The 18,240-nt window shown below is 37.6% G+C and overlaps 1 protein-coding gene across 1 annotated transcript in view; it reads right to left on the bottom strand.

The window, feature by feature from the left end:
• Window positions 1-5,005: 5,005 nt before the first annotated feature.
• brinp1 (bone morphogenetic protein/retinoic acid inducible neural-specific 1) overlaps window positions 5,006-18,240 on the bottom strand; it is a 111,136-nt gene continuing 97,901 nt past the window's right edge. The window contains exons 7-8 of the mRNA XM_051412893.1: window positions 17,785-18,007; window positions 5,006-10,113 (exon numbers count right to left, since the gene is read on the bottom strand). Of these exons, the coding sequence (XP_051268853.1) occupies window positions 8,973-10,113; window positions 17,785-18,007 (1,364 nt within the window). The 3' untranslated portion in view covers window positions 5,006-8,972. The remainder of the gene's footprint in view (window positions 10,114-17,784; window positions 18,008-18,240) is intronic.

Genomic DNA, 18,240 nt, shown 5'->3' with positions numbered 1-18,240 from the left:
TAAAAAAGCTATCCTGTCAAAAAGAAAGTAATGGTTATCTTTATCAGCATTGAAGAGTTCTGTGACTGGGGGGGGGGGGTCATGCTTATAGCTCTCCCTCGATAGTAAAGCAATTATCACAAGTCAATTTATTGAGACTGAATGTTGCTTATAAATTAGCTTTAGAGAGCTTTAGACAGATATACAAAATGTTCCACTTGAGTGAGTGTTGGTGCTCTAAGTGTCCACAAGGTTAGTGTGATGTTAGAGCAGTTCAAATTCGAATTCATGTCATAAGGATCAGATACAATGGCTGGTGAGTAAAGTGTTACATCAGAAACAGGCATACTCCAAGCGAGGACCAGATCCAGGATGATAGCGTTTCAATGGATCTTTTCATGTACAAAGCAAATCATGTGACAAGAAATCAAGAAATCTTACCCAAGGGGCCAGATGCAATATTTATATGAGTATGGACAGAATCTGGAGGTCTCTAACAAAGCCTGCTGAATATCATTATCTTCATCAGTATCAAACCTCTTTGTGTTTCCTGTTTTACTGATGCTTTGGACTGGCCGTATGCCACCCATGCAACATTTTCTAATTATGCAAGATATTACATTGTAACATTTTACATAAATATTTAATAAGCTAAAATTATATGAAAAAAAATATGCAAGCTCACACAAATAGCGTTAGCACACTGATTGTGTAGAAGGACACAGAAGGATATTTGTGCTCCACAAACAGCCAAAACTTATCTGACTATATTTCTTCACAAGCCAGTTTATCAAGTTCTGAATGTTTCCTCTGAGCTTTTGTTGAGAAATTCTTTTTAAAAATTCTGATCTTAGGGAATTGAAAGGATTACAAACCTGGTCATTCACAGAAGAGAAATAACACTCCAACTTTTCCAACAGCATTTTCACGTGTGTAGCAATATCTTTAATCTGGGATACAATCTTTTGCATTTGGGGTCCTCTCTTATTACGGGGGAGTTGTCAAGGTTATTGTGTATTTCCACAGATTTGGAAAGGAAAGTCTGGGAACAGGCAGAGTTTGTGTCTGGCTTTGAGGATATGTATTATTTTCCCTTGCTTTTTATGTGAAGTATGCAGCTAAAAAACACCTTAGCTCAAAGATATGTAAGATATCTTTATATTTGAAAGCAATTCTGTATCCTGCAACATGCATCACACAGTATGTTATGGTCTCCAGAGCATGTGACACAACTGACGATTATATTTCTTATTCTATTCCTACAGTCAGATTTGGTTGCAATGTCTTTGTGACAATGGCATGGGATTCATTTTGTCTGTACAGCACAAAGAAATTTGGAATTGCAATCCATCCATCCAGTAAAAACTTCAACCCAAAATGATTTTCATTCCAAAATATGACAGCTATGATAAGAGCTACATTGTGGAATGCAAAGAAATTTGATTTGAATCCAAAGTAACAGATTCAGTGTGACTGTACTGGCTGTCTTTTTTTTGTGCTTTTAAGTTTGCATTTCTGGCCTTGGTCTTTATGTTAATTGGACAAATGTTCTAGGGCAGTGGTTTCTGTTTGGTTCTATTGGTCCGTTAAATTGCCATATATTGCCAGGAACTCTGCAAAGTGACCACAGAACTCCAATGCTTCTAGCCTCCTCAAGAGTTGAAAATAAAATGGTTTCCACTGCCGGTTTTCACTTATTTATGAAATCTCACTGCTGACAATGAACAAATTTACGACATTTGTTCAAATACCGTAAAGATCAAGCTCAGAAACTCAGTATCAGTCGCCACTGTACTTTAACATGAAAGAGAAGGCTAAGTCGTATGTGCCTCACTTGAGATCATTTGATTACAATAACTTTTCCGCTATTCATAGGAGGAAATTAAGAAAAGAGAAGTGGAACCCAGTGTGTGTTGTGCGCTTTCTGTCGATTCATGGAGGATAAGAGAACTCAAAAACCACTGCAATGCAGCTTAGTCATAAAATTGGCATTAACATTGTTCTTGGATGTTGACTTCTTTTCTTGTTTTTTTCAGTAGCTTAGAATCTTGGTTGCTGAGTGTCTCAAGAGCAAAGCCCCCTGGATAAATATATACATATGGCAACCAAGGAAATTTCTGTATGTAGTAGTGATTTGAACAGCCGCTTCACTTTTATTGCATTTAGATCAAATTATCTTAAAAGCTTTCCCTCAGTTTCTTTTTGTAAAACCTATCCTTTTAGTTCAAATCACAGCCTGGGAAGACAGAACCATTTTCTTTGAAAAGAAAGAAACTCTGGGGAACTAAGCAATCATTTATGCCCATCATATAAAACATTTCCCCCTTTAAGAATATTATGTTCAGTCTTATGATGTTTTTAAATTTTTAATGCAGATGTACAAAAAACAAACCTAATGTTATGTTATGTTGTTCACATAATGTAATAATAAAGCGCAATATGGATGTTAATATTGACTAACTATAACTTTTACTACTACTACATTTTGCGTTTTTGGTATTACTATATCCTAGATCCTGTTGGCAATATTTTATATAAAATGTAATATGAAATCTATTGTAACTAGGGATCGTCATTATATATGCCTTGCCTTCCCTGTGCATTCTGAGTGTCTCATGGATACATTTTTGATAAGTAGGCCTACTACACCCACTGCCAAACATGGGTTTATAGCCCTTTATGCATGGGAGAGGTGTGTCCAGGTGGCACACTACAGCAGAAACCTGCAGGTTCAATCACTGGCAGAGGTTTCCTTGGCTTGACCAAGTATTTAAACCAACACAGCTGGCAGAGTTGACAGATGGGAAGCCAGGTTTTTGCATTTTCAGTAGAATGTCAGGAATGTAGACTACATGTTGGTAACTATAGCTTGCAGAGGTTCACTGAGATGCTGACATGCACAACTCCAAAATCTTCTTCCCTGATTGTCTGAACAAGCGTGTGGCCTGGCCATTTTATTTGTTTGCAAAATTTGCTTCCTAGTGTGCTCTCTGAAACATTCTTGTGATTCTGCTAGTCAAATACACTCAGATTCAAATAATCAAAATGTACTCCAGTATATAGAAAATAGTCAGCACACATGAAGACTGGCAATGTAAGTGAAGTCCACCTGTCATGCATGCAAGCAAATGTAGACTTCAGGGTAAATCTCGGCCCCTATAACCTGAAAAGTAAATGCATAAGTTTTGATCAATTTAATGGGACAGTTTACCCCAAAATCAAAATTACATATTTTCTTTGTAAACTGAAAATTGTTTTGGTGTGAGTTTCTGAGTTTTTGAGATATAGACCATACCGATGTCTGCCTTCTCTCGAATATAATGGAACCAGGTGGCACTCAACTTGCACTGCTCAAAGCTCCAAAGATACGTACTCAAGATCAATGACAGACACTTTCACATAAGAACAGTTTTCTTTCTACGTATCACAGTGCAGAAGGAAGTGTGTACCAATTCGTAAGATGTGAGGCTAAAGCGTGTGACAGTGCGGTATTTAAATATTAATGGCGTCTTCCTCAGGTGACTTGTAACATTAGCTAGCTCAAAAAACGCTTCCTTCTGTACAGTAATATGGTTGGCAGGCATATTTAGGTAGAAAGAAAATAGTTTGTACATGAAACTGCTCACAACAAGGTCTTTGGATGTTTTTGAGTAACGCGGTCGTGATTTATGAAAAGAGACATCGCTGTTTAGTTTTTCAAATGTATTTTCTTTTTGCCGCTTTGGAGAGCCACAAAGCGGCACAAGTGCCATCTAGTCTACAGCCAATATGTCCAAAACTCAGTAACTCACACCATGGTTCATTGTATTGTGGCATATGGAAGTGTATTGCGTGTGACATAGCTGCACATAGATTACCCCAATGGAGCTCAATGAAGGATGAAGAATTGTCAAATGACACACAAGACATTTACTGAACACTGTTTTCTTTGATGCAAGATTAAAATCACACACTCAGAATGTGTTTAAATTCATATCATTATTATGTGAATTTTGTGTGAACATTAAGATTTTAAATGTTGCGGTATAGTGGTAGACTATAGCACTGGCTTGCAGCAGGAATACATTGTATTGTCATCTCTAATCTAATCTAATGTTTTTTTGTTTAAAATGGCTATATCATGACATGTTATAATCTACACAAATTGTTATATGCCATGTTAAATACTGTACTATTATATACTACTAATATTATTACTATATAAGTATACTGTATATAGCCTCATACTGGTAGACGTTAAAACAAATAGTAGTAAAAAACATGTCATGTGATAGACTAACTACTTCCTTGTTCATCACTACTAATATTGTTATAATTTGTATTAATAATGATTGCAATAATTGCACTAATTATCGTGAATTTATGCAGTAGGGGGCACTACAGCTTTTACTAAAGTGCAATTTATTATACAGACTGTATTATACGGACAACATATGTTTTTACCTGACACATCCAGTATTAAATTTAAGTATTAGGGTAATGCAGTTTCAACAGAGACACTATCTTAATAGATTTACAATCAATATACAGTAGCCTTGAGTCTCCTCACTGAAGGATTGTCTAGGTGGCCTCTGAGCATCATAAAAAAACTGAGATGTTTTAAATGATCGATAAAACACTTGAAATGCACGTAAACGCTTGATAACAAATGTTATTTGTACGATACATGTCAAGTTAATACATTTTTCCTAAAATATCTTCTCATTGTTTGTGCAGCTGTCAGGTAGCTGCTTACATATTTCTCACATGTGGGGGCATATTTTATTGTACACATGTTAAAGACTGAGAACACTTCTGCTCCAATGCTTATAGGTGGGCTTTTAGCTATTGGATGTCTGCAAAGAAAAAAGCAGCCCATGATTAAGTGGAAGAATTTATGGACAGAACTATTACGATAAGGAAATAAATACTGAATGTGGTGGTGATGAATGCCACCCCCTTACTGGATGTGAATCCTTGAGCACAAGCATCATTTCTTTCACTGCACTCAGCAAACACTAAAATGAGAAGCCACACAAAGAACCGGTTGGCCAAGGAAGAAATCTTTGTTATCAGCAGACTTCAGAGACAGGATAATGCTCATGCTGAAACCTTCTATAGAACTAAAGGCTGTAGTTAAGAGAAAGTATTTTGGCAATGCTTGGACTGTACACTAAAATTAGCTTGCTCTTAGGATTTGGTAAATACTCTATGTAGAGTATGTGCTTCATTGTTTTGTGAGAAATATTAATAATAGTTTCCATAAAGGGAAAGGGTACAAACAAGCCTTGCTCTTCTTATTAAATATAGCCTTTTAATGAGAAATAGATTATTATATGAAACATTCATTTGAAATAAGCTGATATAATGATCTCAACAGAACAGCAAAAAAGTACATAGGCAAGGTATTAGGTGTAAAAATCTTCAGACATATCCATGGATACATGTAAGCAACACTGTGGTAGCATAATGCCATACGAGTAAATGTGCTTGTTTTATGGACCTTGCAGTGGCTCAAAACTAAATTGTAATGTACAGTATGTTTTGAAAATACAAAAACAGTCATAAATTGTCATGAATCTAATTAAATACACAAGACATGTGTGCCCTGTACTTTGTGCCAATGTACTCAAATGGAGGGCCTTTTATGAAGTAGTCTTTGTATTCCCTTTCAATACTGTTATATTTTATAATATTGTTACTGTAGCATAGAATTGTTACTGTAACAGAGTTAATATTTACAGATATACTGTACAACAGGGGACAAAAAAAATATCCACCATTACTTCAAGTCATCCTTTGTCTCTTTGTCTCTATCTGGTGGTTCAGTTCCCCACATGCACAAACCTCCATGAAGGCGTAGTTCTCAGGAGGAGATGAAAAGTGTATATTTGATCAACATTAATGGTCTTAACTTCTGCAGCTAATACAGTGTCACTCGTCTGTGTAACATCTAAAAGTTTTCTCCAGCTCTAAATGTGTTAAAGGGATAGATAACAGGCACTTAATAATAATAATAAAAATAATAATAATAAGGTAACAATTCATTTGGATAGTCCAATGTCGATGCTGAACAATCAAGTCCCTAGTCACGGCATCTCTATTGATTACAAGCTTGTGGCCATCTCAGGCTTTTTACACTTAGCTTCAGTATGTCAAAATCAGCTCTACATCTTTTTGAACAAAGCTATTAGGAGACACTGCATGCACATGTTACAGTTGCAATGCTATGGATGCTAACATATTTGCAAATGCGTCTACTGTGTTGACATTAGCAAGCTAATAAGCTCAAAAATCACAACTGAACCTGAAACCTGGTGCATGGCTCTTTGAGACAGTTAGCAGTTTGCGGCTACACACAAGCAGATGCACCGGTCATGAAACAGTACATTTTACTGATATACACCAGACCAGATACCCCCTCTCTCCTTGCTGCTGATCCTTACCTATGCAAATAAATTGGAAATAATAGCACTGCAGAGGTGACTACTCACTCACTTAAATGACCTTAATTGATGCTATTAACCTGACAAAGATATAGACTGATGAAAGTATTGTACTGTAAGGTTAATTAGATAACATAGAGCTGAGCCTGACAACCTGAGCCTGAACTGGCCACTCCATGTGCGCTAACCCATACATTGGAAATCGGTAAACTATTTTCCAGACTACTGAATCACATGAAATAGATGAGATTTGTAGTGATACATCATAGTTTCAGTTTTAAGTGAATGACTAAGTTGTTACTTATAAAGCACTTCTAACGAGTTAAAAGTGCTTCACAAAAAGACTGGCAACAGCAAAATAAAAAAATATAGGAAAATTATCATCACACAAAGCCAGACATAATCATGACAAGAATGCACATCTAGAGACAACTACTAAAGTTGTGATTGTGGATGTAGTGAAATCGGCAGTTGACAAAGCTACGTCCATAAGAATCAAAAACAGGTTCTGTTCAAGGGGCACCGCTATGTCTTGCTTAAATCACTGCCGCCAATTTTGACCACTGTTTTCAAGAGGTGTTGGATTGGTTAAGGAATTCCAAACCTGTTTTTACAGGTTCCTTGCTGTTCCCACCCACATTTAGGTCACAACCCATCATGGCTGTTCCTAGATATAGCTGACTTGACTGACTAGCCTTGTCATAGTATCACAATGATTTAACAGAACACACAAGTAAACAAACGATACCTAAGTAACCAAACTATCAAGAGAAAAGACATTAAAAAAACAATAAAATATTTTGAAAATGTATGGGTTTCCAGATGTTATTCTAAAAGCTTGCAACTGTGCTGGCAGCTTTTACACTGTTTGGGTGTCATGGCAGCAAATATGAAGTCTCCTTTTTTTAAGTTAATACGGCCACAACTGCTAGGTTGTATGACATGAGTGACCTTGCCTTTGTTGCTGTTAACAAACATGCAGGGGATGGACTGTACTGTCACCAGTAATAGCAATGATTCAGCATCAGCTAACCCAAATAAAGTGTGACCAACAATACATAGGTAGTGTTTCATATTTCAGTTTGATGATCGTTAAACAAAGTAGCAGCTCTGTTGATGTTTCCAGCAACATGCAAAACAAGGTTAAATTTCATATCTGGAAAGAAAAACAGAAATCTTTACATGTGGTCATAAAAAGCTTACAGATTAAACACTGCCAAAAAGGTATTTTAAGCTTTAATATAACCATTTCTTTTTTTTTCTTTTTTTTTTTCCTGTGGCACAACAGAGAAATTCAATGGCTTTACAACACGATTCTTATCCAACATAATATGCCTTCTCTTGTTATCTGTCTTTTTGCTGTGCTCTTATCTAAAAACTGAGAGAATAAAATAAAAACATACAAATGGAACACTTTTTTTCATGTTATGAAGTAAGTACTTTGTGAGACGGGGATGAAGTTTATGTCTTACTGTATGTCTACCTCAGGGAAGTGTATGGCTTTAAGTTGTCTTGCAAATGTGCCTGAATGATGAATGTTTACACTTGGCTCTTGGTGCTGAAAAGCTCCACAAATCAGCAGTCACAACATGTACATTTTGCAAAGCTGTACAAAATAGCATTGATTGTTAAATCTTCAGACCACAATATTGCACTCACGCACCAGGAGGTACTGCCTTGTGAAAAACACAGCTTGAATTTCAAACACGGGAAGAAGCGCTCCAAATGCAAGATTTAGCTTAGACTGGAGTCAATCTCAAATGACACATTCAATTAACGAACAGCAATAAGCATCAAGCCAAAAAAAAGGTGTACGCACACTTGCACACGCGCACGCACACATACACACACATTCATCCACATATATATGTATATATAAACAGCTGGCTTTTGTTATTTGACATAACTATCCATTACTGCCCTGCTGTGTGCCTTATGTGTCAGAACAATGACAGAGTGCCTCATAACTCACAAAGAGCAATGCAGATTTGCTGTGGGTTTGAAATGTAATAAAGAGTCTATAAGTAATGTGTTGACTACTTACTCACTAGGGCTATTTAATCCTTACAATGTATAAACATTTTTAATATTAAACTGTCCATTATGTCTGAAATATTTTGCACATTAGCTGAAATAAAAGGATATCTGGTCTGCCCTTGTGTTGTGTCATTATTCCTTTAAAAATGTTTTTCTCAGTAAAGAATGGCAGTTTCAGATATAACCTTTTGATCCCTCAGAGTAAAATCAAGGCCTCTTTTTCACCAGTACATAGATTTAATTTTTTTTTTCTCTCTTTTAAGATCTTTTAGGGAATGACAGACATGCTGGGACAAATATGATACAGTCCTTATAGTGGTTCCATTAATCTTCTTTATCTGCCTGAAATGCTTTTCATCATTGCCTTTTTCCTTTTTCTCTTTAAGAATTATGCTTACAAAGTTAATATTACATCAAAAGGCAGAAAAGGTCCAAAAATGAAAAAGAGAAAACAAAATTAAGATTAATGTCCCCTCATAGTTCATTTGTTGGGTGTTTCTTTTTGCTGTCCTTATGTTAATGTTACTATGTTCAACAGAGTTTAGCAGTCAGGTGATCTGATTGTTTTAGTATCTCTGTGCTGTACATGTCCAAGGCATGGTTTACTCGAATCATCTCGCTGTTGTTGAGCTTGAGCCTATGCTTTAGCATACAAGAGAAGAGGTCCAGCTGGGGTTTGCCAGGTGCAGATGGAGGGGCAAGGCGGTTAATCCGATCCCGAATGTCCAGTAACAGGAGCATAACAGATGAGGATGAGTAGAACTGAGTTCCTTGTGTATACGACTGGTTAACCTGCTGCACGGCACTACGGAGCAGGTCGGCATTAAAGCGCAGGCTGTAGCCGAACACTTGGATATCAGATATTTTTATGTAGATCTGGCGCTTGTTAGGGTCTGCAAGATCCACTGGACCCTGTCCTGTGTCATTGCGTAGACCTGTTGGGATTTTAGCACGGCTACGCAGGTAGATGTGAACCGTCTCAAAGAAGGTCTTCCACCGGTTGCCCAAGAGGAGAGTCCAGTTGAAGCACTGGGAGTTCTGCAGTCGTACTTTTTCCCAGCGTGGGTAACCATGTTCCCCGAAGGGCATGCTCCAGCCTTCTGAGTGGCTACCACTGAATGGGTTGACATAAACAAAGAACATGGGGTCAATGCTGCTATTTCGCATCTGGCAGATCTTCATTGATAGACCGATTATCATGTGGAGGTAGTCCATCCGGTTTTTGTTACTTTTGAGAGTCAGGGACATGCGCTTACGCCATCGAGGATCAAAGAAGGTCTCTAGACGAATCTCATTACTGATGAAGGTAGTGTGAATGTACAGTCGCGAATCCATTTTCTGTAACAGGTATTTCAGTTCCAGGTCCTGAAAGTCCAGATCAGTTTCAAAGCTGATGAACTGCTCGCTACGTTCTGAGTCTACATTCTGGGGCTCACAGCGACCGCGGTACAACTTGTAGCCCTTGTTGCAGGAACCACATTGTGAGATGTTGGCCAGGCTGCACATGGCACAGCTGTTGTTGCCACCAATGACACATGGGATGGGTCGCTGGCATAGGGTGACACCTGTGTGGCATACGCATGTCCTTTGGCTCTCCAGGAAGGTCCCCCAGAACCCGTTCTCATTGCAGTAGAGGAAGGACTGAACCCTATTGAGCCACTGCATCACAGACCTAGAGAGAGAGAGGAAAAAAAATGGAAAAAAAACATTAGTAGTGGTCAGAAAGTTCAAAGCCTTATATCAGCACTATTTTTGTTAGATTTGATTTTGTGGTTTTTGTGTTTTTACATTTACCAGAAGGTCTATGACCATAAACATGTGTTTTGATTTTTTTGTTTTTTTATTGAATTTAATTATTTTAACTGTGTGGTAATACACTTAAAAGCTTTTCAACTTTGACTTTTCAAAGCATTTGACCTTCTATACCACTCAAAGGTGCAGTAGCATACACTAACCCAGAATAAAACCCATCATTCAGTTAAATGGAGTGGATTACTGTACCCATCTAGTTTCAAGTCTTATCTAAACTTAGCTTAGGTGAAATAACCATACTAAAATAAATGGAAACCAATGACGGATGATATATAAAAACAAAACAGAATTTGTTTTTAAATTGTTGGCAGCCATATATACAGTACAATTAAACCTTCTAGTCAGTGAATAGGATCATTTCTTCCCTTTAAGGGGGAGGGGTTGAGTTATTTCCCTCAGGTGGAAGGCATTACTTGCTATTCTTATCTTGTCTCTTCTTTTCCCCTCAGGCATCTTTCCTTGTCATCTTGACAGTATTGGAACTTATTTTCTGACTGTAGGAGGTGAATTCTGAATCCTGATTTTTAGGGAGAGGAGGGCTGGTCAAGGTTAGCTTGACATGTTAATGAACCTAAGCATTAACTATGATGGATGACATTGCAATCTCAGCAGGCCAGAAAGCCCCCAAGCTATACCCAAAATGAGCCCAGAACAGATCACCTATAGAGGACAATGGAAACAAAATGTTTGATTCTGCTAACTTTGGCTTCAAATTGAGGATGGGATAAAGTAAAGGTGTGCTAAAACTTCCATGATCCCATATTCCTCTACATTTTCCCCAAATACTTAGGCTTTCAATTTCTCTAAGGTAAGGAATTTTTAACATCAGCGTGAACTGTACATACTCTATACTAAAAAAATATTATTATTCTCCCACACAAAACACATCCAGTGGTCATTGAATGTTTGTAATGTAAAGGTAATTTAAATATTGTCTACCAGCTGTTACTCTCCATACATTCCAACCTCCCCTTTCCTTTGAGTGTTTCTTGAAATTGTTTTTTATAGTACTGTTGCTGTAGCAATTAGGAATAAAGGGTAGAAAATAAATGTGTGAACTTCTCACAAGTAGCTCAGTGCTGCAAAGTGCAAATGAAAATTGACTAGAACTGATGTCATGTCAAGAACAAAAAGAAGTGTGCTGTGAGTATACATGACGTCGATATATTCTTTAAGAATACTATGTTTTCATAAAGCCAATCTGATTGACAGAAATAACCCTCAAGGGGCACCTGGTTAGCTCAGTGCCCAGGGTTCGAATCCGACCTGCGGCCCTTTGCTGCTTGTCATCCCCTCTCTCTCTGCCCCCCTTTCCTGTCTGTCTTCGGCTGTCACTATCCAATAAAGGCAATAAAAGGTAAAAAAAATAACTTTAAAAAAAAAAAAAAAGAAATATCTCTCAAGAAGCTATTAGGATCCAGTAAACTCCTTATACACTAAGTGATAAATTGTTGATGGGTTCTGAAGATTATAGCTTCATATGAAAGGATTTAAATATGTCATTTATCTCCTATGGATTAAGTGTAATCTGGATTTAGCCTTTCACTTAATTTAGTGTGGTTGAATTTTGCCAACTCTCTCATTGGCAAAATGCATTACTCAGAAGGCTGGTTGTTCCATGGACTAAAGTAGATTGCATTCAATCTGGAGAGGATGTATTCTCTTTATATTAAATCTGGTGAAGCAGAAACTGAATAGTGCTGATGTAATTTCAATAATTTGCCGATGAGTTTGGTTTCTTTTTCTGTGTGCAGTTTCTTGATTAAAATGTTGTGTAAGATAAGATGTCTCAGCAGTCCTCGAGTGCCTTTATAGAGATGGGTGTATCATTTTACCTTCTTCTAGCTTGTGTTTGCTATGAGTTCCAGTATAAATATAAAAGGAGCTACCAATTAAGAGATGTGCCAGTATATCGGTTTTATTTAGTCTCCTAGAAGTCTTTATATACAACTCACTTCCAACAGCATATAACTGTTTAGGCAAACGTGATGCCAACCAAATTACATTTTCTTTAATATTAACATAGTAATGAAATATTGTTAATTAACGTACCTGGCAAGTAGCAAAAACGTTGACATTGAGCGTATTAGTAAAAGACTGCAGTTTTTGGCGGAGTGGCAACCACAGCGGTTGCACAGCTGTTAACACCCAAAAGATATTAGAACATTTAAACATGAACGAACGGATACACTGTACATAATGTCTAAGACACATAGACAATATCCTGAATTTCAAGTAATTTCTAGTCAACTGTCTTGAACTAAAAAAAACAAACAAAATGGTTTGATTTGATGGCATTTTTAGTGCATTTGGCGTTATTACAAGTGCAGGTTGTGTCAGGTTTGATAAAATCTAAGTCAATCATGATGGGAAGTATTTTTCTATATCTCAGCTCTTGTATTTCAGGAAAGTTTTATGGTTATAATGATAATTCCAAATACTAGTATACTAGTATACAATACTTTCAGCTATTAATCATACCTTGAAAATAAACCAACACATCCTTACTACTATTTTGCAACTCTTTTGCAGTGTGTTTAATGTGAAGAAAAAATATTCAGCTGCTGAGGTGTATTTTTTATACACAACTGTAATAGATCAAACTTGGCCAACCATTAACATTGATGTGACACGTTGGACATCTAATAGTTCAGCATATTTTAGAATGCACAACACTTCTCACACACAGTTTTTCCTTGTTTGTTTAAGAACATTCAAATCTTTGCCTCATTGGAAAGGCCATACAAAACAGATTGGTTTCACAGGTGCCTCGAATATAAAACTATTCCCATTATTTTTTCATTGGCTATTCATTATTGCATTGGACACAGGCAGAGCCATAATGATCCCTGCTTTGAATTTATTTGCAATAACTGCTGAAATATCCAGTCAGAGATATGGAACTGAAATATGTTCTATCATATAACTGCCTCCCTCAATAAGCTATTTGAGTGTATCATGCAGATAGTTTTATTTTTGTCTTATTTATTTCCATCTAAAGCAGTGGCTTAGCTTAGATTTGCCATAGGAAATTAAATGAAAATACAATGAAATGGATGCTGTTTGCTTTCATAAATTCGAGCATAATTTAATGGGACATCAAACATCCCTGGTATTCAGATGACATATATCATTGCTCCCACCTATGTCATCAGAGCAGGATAGTGGAATCTGCCTCTGATCAAGGAAAACAAAAAAACAAAGACCTTCAGATGGGGCACACAAAAGAAAATGGCAATTAATTAATGGTATTATTAGTTAATTGTATGAGAGTATGGAGCCCCTGAAAAGTGTTGAAAAGGTGTTTTTGCATTACCCCTCAATACTTATGTGCTCCCCTGCATTGAGTTTTGTGATTTCTCTAATCCATAGAGAAATGCTTGGCTGCATTAAGATGTAGTAATATGTATTTTGAAGTATACTTCTGCTGCTTGGCCCCCGGGGCGAGCGAATGCACCCTCAGCTGTGGATGGCTCAGGCACAAGTCTCTATCATTACAGCTAAACTAGCAGAAGAAGTTGACTTTGCTCTGTCACCGACTGCTGCAGAGGCTGACTGACACAGGCTCCAGCTGTAATTTTGACTGTAGCCAGGATGACATATTGGCCATTGATGTTGCTGTGATTTTATTTATAGCCATGACTGTGCTTTGGTTGTTATAATTATGGCTTAGACACATTAGTTTATAATAGGTTTAAAACTAATGCAGGGGATGGTGGTGTGTACATTAAATTGACATGGTTTTGCTAGCTTACTGATGTAATGAAGATACTCTATTACGGAACTCCTGTGGTGTATTGGTAACACATCTGTCATACCTGATAAGCACCTCATAGCGAGTGGTTTTACATTGCCAGAGCTTGGCCTTTTGAAAGGAGTAATGAGCAATACATTTGTAATGAAAAGTATCACATCCTCTCTCCTTTCTGTGGTATCTACGGACTGTCAGTGTATTACTGGACCAACACACTAACTTTCCTGGATCAGCCCCAAAATATTTTCTCAAAAATTTCCCCAAGGTAAGGTTTTAAGGTAATAATTTTAACTTTGTGTATTTTCCGCTCAACCTCAACTATGTGGAGTGAATATTAGTCATCTTCAACACTTTTTGTGATATGATTTCAAAATGATGAAGGCATTTGGAGAACAATTAGATACAAAATAGGCAACTATGTTCTTCCAAAATTATGTTTTATTTAATTTTCAGGCCTTTTTATGATCTGAACTAGCTTAAAAACTGTGTGTATGGCTGTCGTAAATGGGGAAAAAATGGACCCTAATAGATATGGGAAGCCCTGAATGCTTACAATTTCTGGCTCTGCCCCTCTGGGGAATTAAAAAAGCATTGCGAGGGAATGCAAAACTTGGTGCGAGCTAACGCTAAAGCAGTTTGGGGGCTCAGTATAAGAAAGAATATCTTTGATGATTTCAATGATGATGACAGTATATCTGCAATATAAAACCCAATACACAAATTTGGACAGAATATGTTTAAGCATGTAACATCAAAATCGTTTAAAATTAGGGCAAAGTAATTTATCACATGAGGGTACATTGATATTTGTAAATATGTTTGACTTTGAACATGAATAATTAAAGCCAATGCATACCCTGGATGCAAATGATTTGGCTGGGAGTGATGATACTTCATATCTGTCACTATTAATCATTTATACCAAAGACAAACTGCTATGTTCATTCTACTTGAAGCAAGCTGCTATACTCATTACAGGAAATGGAATAGCAAATCCAATATAGTTGAGCTATAAAGTTTCAACACACAGTTATTGCAGTGAGTGTTCACAACAGCAATTTACGATGCTTGTAATGAATGGATGCTTTGTGGTGAAGTAAACCTTGAAAAATGTTAAGGTAGTGATATGCATTTGTAATTACGACCAACCAACAATGCATCTGATGCCTGTCTTTAAGTTTAACTTTATAACATAAGTTTATATCATAGTAATTCCAATTAATAATAATAAGTAACTTCCCCTTCCTCTATTTTGCATCCATAATTTAATTAAACTAAAAGCCTAGGAGGACTGCCATAATATGGATGATTTAAGGCTACATGTAAGACTTATGAGATAAAATGAAACTAAAGAGGAGCTAGTTCATTGAGAATGCATTTGTCAATACATTATCACTGACTGCATATTATAGTACCTCTATATGTACGTTTATTTTTAACCTAGCTATAAATATACTGTACATTTAGTCACGTTCACAATTATGCCTGCACTGACAGTGTGTGCATGATAAACATGGTTTATTAAGGAGGTAGTAGGTCACTCAAGTAAATGTATTATTCAAAAATTCTTGTGAGTCCGAGCTCACCTCCATGACTGAACTAGGTACTTAACTAAGTTGCCTTTTCAGTATCACTAACACTGCATTGGCCACCTGTAGCACCATGATACAACCACAGCCTTTTTAGATACTGTGATACTGATACTAAAGTTGTCTTATTAGTGTTAATAAACCTAGGGGATGATTTCACATACCAATAGTACTCCATCATCTCTCTTATCTTGGTTACCTTGAGTCCCTAATGATTTGATAGGCTTGACTCCCTGTCAGATCCATGTATTTCTCCTTCCTCCCCTAATGCACTACACTATCACCACATATTCAGGGAACCTCTGAAGATAGCATGATTCTGAATGGTACCTAAAGTCTAAGATGTGGAGGTTAATGGACAAGGGAGATAGTACAGCCCCCTGAGGAGCCGTGATGTTTCCCACTTGTTGATCAGACACCTGCGTAGTGTCAAAAACAGTGGTATTGATGGGGTAATCTGTGATCCAAGTGACCACTTGGGAGTCTACTTGCATAGCTCAGGGGAAAGCTCCCAGTACAGGAGCCTGGATGGTGTTGAAACCACTAGAGAAGTCAATGAACGTGATTCTTACAGTGCCCATCCAAGTGGGAGTACACACAGAATAGCAGGTGGATGACAGCATCATCCTTCCCATTGTGGGCCTGATGTATGAACTGGAGGGGATCTAAACGGTCTCTCACAAGGGATCTGGCCTGCTGTCATTTAGAACTCTGGTGTGCCCATTCTTGGCCACTGGGGCCAGGCACAATGTTTTTCACATCATCATCAGCACCCTCTGCAGTCTCACTGACAGGTTGAATATGTGCTGGAAGGCCTCCCTGAGGTGGCTGGCACACAACTTGAAAACACTTGGGCTGATGCTTTATGGGCCTTCAGCTTTGCCTCAATTCCCTCATCCTCTGATCAGCTGTTATATGCTGCCCAGAGGAGAGGTGAGGGTTGGAGTCCTCGTCGATGATGGGGCATTTTTCTTGAATCAGGGACAAAGGAAGAAACAGGTAGATCTTAGGACTATACTGACTATACACATGCATTGGGCAAACTCACAAATAGGTGATAAAAAAGCCTTTTAATATAGTACCTCTTATAATACAATTAAATATTGATAACATTATTGTTAGTTTTTATTAGACATTAAAGTATGACATAATAGTGAATTAATGATACTTAGGATGAAATAAAACTAAATTATTTTCAGTAGACCATGAAAACATAACAATGAAGCATTGTTTAGAACCCCTGTGTGAGCTATAAACCACTTATACCCCACTCACACATGTATGCAAAGTGACAGATACACACACACACACAAACAAATGTGATAAAAACAAATAAGTCCTCCATCTAATGCAAAGCTGTCTCACACAAGCAAGCAAATAAACACGCTGCTCTTATTTCCAGTGCCATCAGGCACCCTTGATGCGTACTCCATGGAAGAGGAAGCGCGTACTGCGGCTCTTTGATAACACTTCAGAACAAACCTCTGCCAACTCTCACACACAAATGTGGGTGTGCTCCTTTTCTGTCAGTGACGGTTGACAACTGCTCATTTTCAGACCACTTAAATGAATATTTTATGGATTCTGTTTCCATTTATATGGTGACATCCCCTATACAGAACAGTTTTAGGGACGTTTCATGTGGCAGTCTGGAACTTTGCATATTTTGCAGTGTTTTCTGATATTTGCTAGAACGAATGGGGAAATTCCTGGCATTTCAGGCAGTGCTGACACCATGGCACATCTGCAGCAAGGCTCTTAAGCTGCAACTGCAGTAGGCGGTGACAGATGTGTGCAATGACCTATCAAGAAAACTCCCACAGCTACATTTTCTTTTTAGACTGCAATGTGAAATACAAGAGTGAGCAAGAGTGCTTTGGGCATGTGCAAGGCTCAGCACTAAGTTGACTTGATGGACAGAAACAACAGAACCATAAGTTGAAATATATAATGGATGACATCCTTACTGTGCATGCTTCAAGAAGCAACAATCAAAATAAAGCCACTTCATCATCTCAGAGGATATATTTTGCTGAAAGTTGTCACTCCTATGTGGGATACATTTTTGCATCTGCTTTTCCAGCACTTGGAAAATAAAATATCCAAAAATATAAATAAATTGCTTCATGTTCCTGAGTAAATCCATATCTAATTTCCTTCATGATCCGGAGGTTGTATTTCTACCCACCTCTCCCTAGGCATCTGGTGGTTTGGGTTGTGGTGACAACGGATGCTGAGGCCAAAGAGCTTGCGGGCAGTGCGCTGAATCTTGAGCCGCTGGATCTCGAGGGAACTCTGAAGGAGCCTGTAACGGGCCTGAAGGTCCCAGTCGCTGCCCCACAGGAGATGCACACTGCTGATGGGCAGGAAGTGAGTGGAGGGCAGCCTCTTCAGGAAAGACTTGAACTCATCTGGTTGACACAGAAGGATGGAGTGAGAGAGCAGACAGCAAAACAGAGATGAGGATTAGAGAGAATGTGACGTGACAGAAAAAGGGAAATGTGGAGAGTATAAGGTATTCTAATTCTAAGTCAAAATAACAAAATATCAGTAAAGGTGAGCAGTTTATATTTATTATCAAACTTAATTAAGTACAATAAGTTACAGTGATGTTTCCATATCAATATCATATTATAAATATATA

Source organism: Dicentrarchus labrax, unplaced genomic scaffold (genome assembly GCF_905237075.1).
Source record: "Dicentrarchus labrax unplaced genomic scaffold, dlabrax2021, whole genome shotgun sequence".
NCBI lineage: Eukaryota > Metazoa > Chordata > Actinopteri > Moronidae > Dicentrarchus > Dicentrarchus labrax.
Note: the sequence above shows the minus strand (reverse complement) of the source record. Positions and strands in the feature narration are given on the sequence as shown.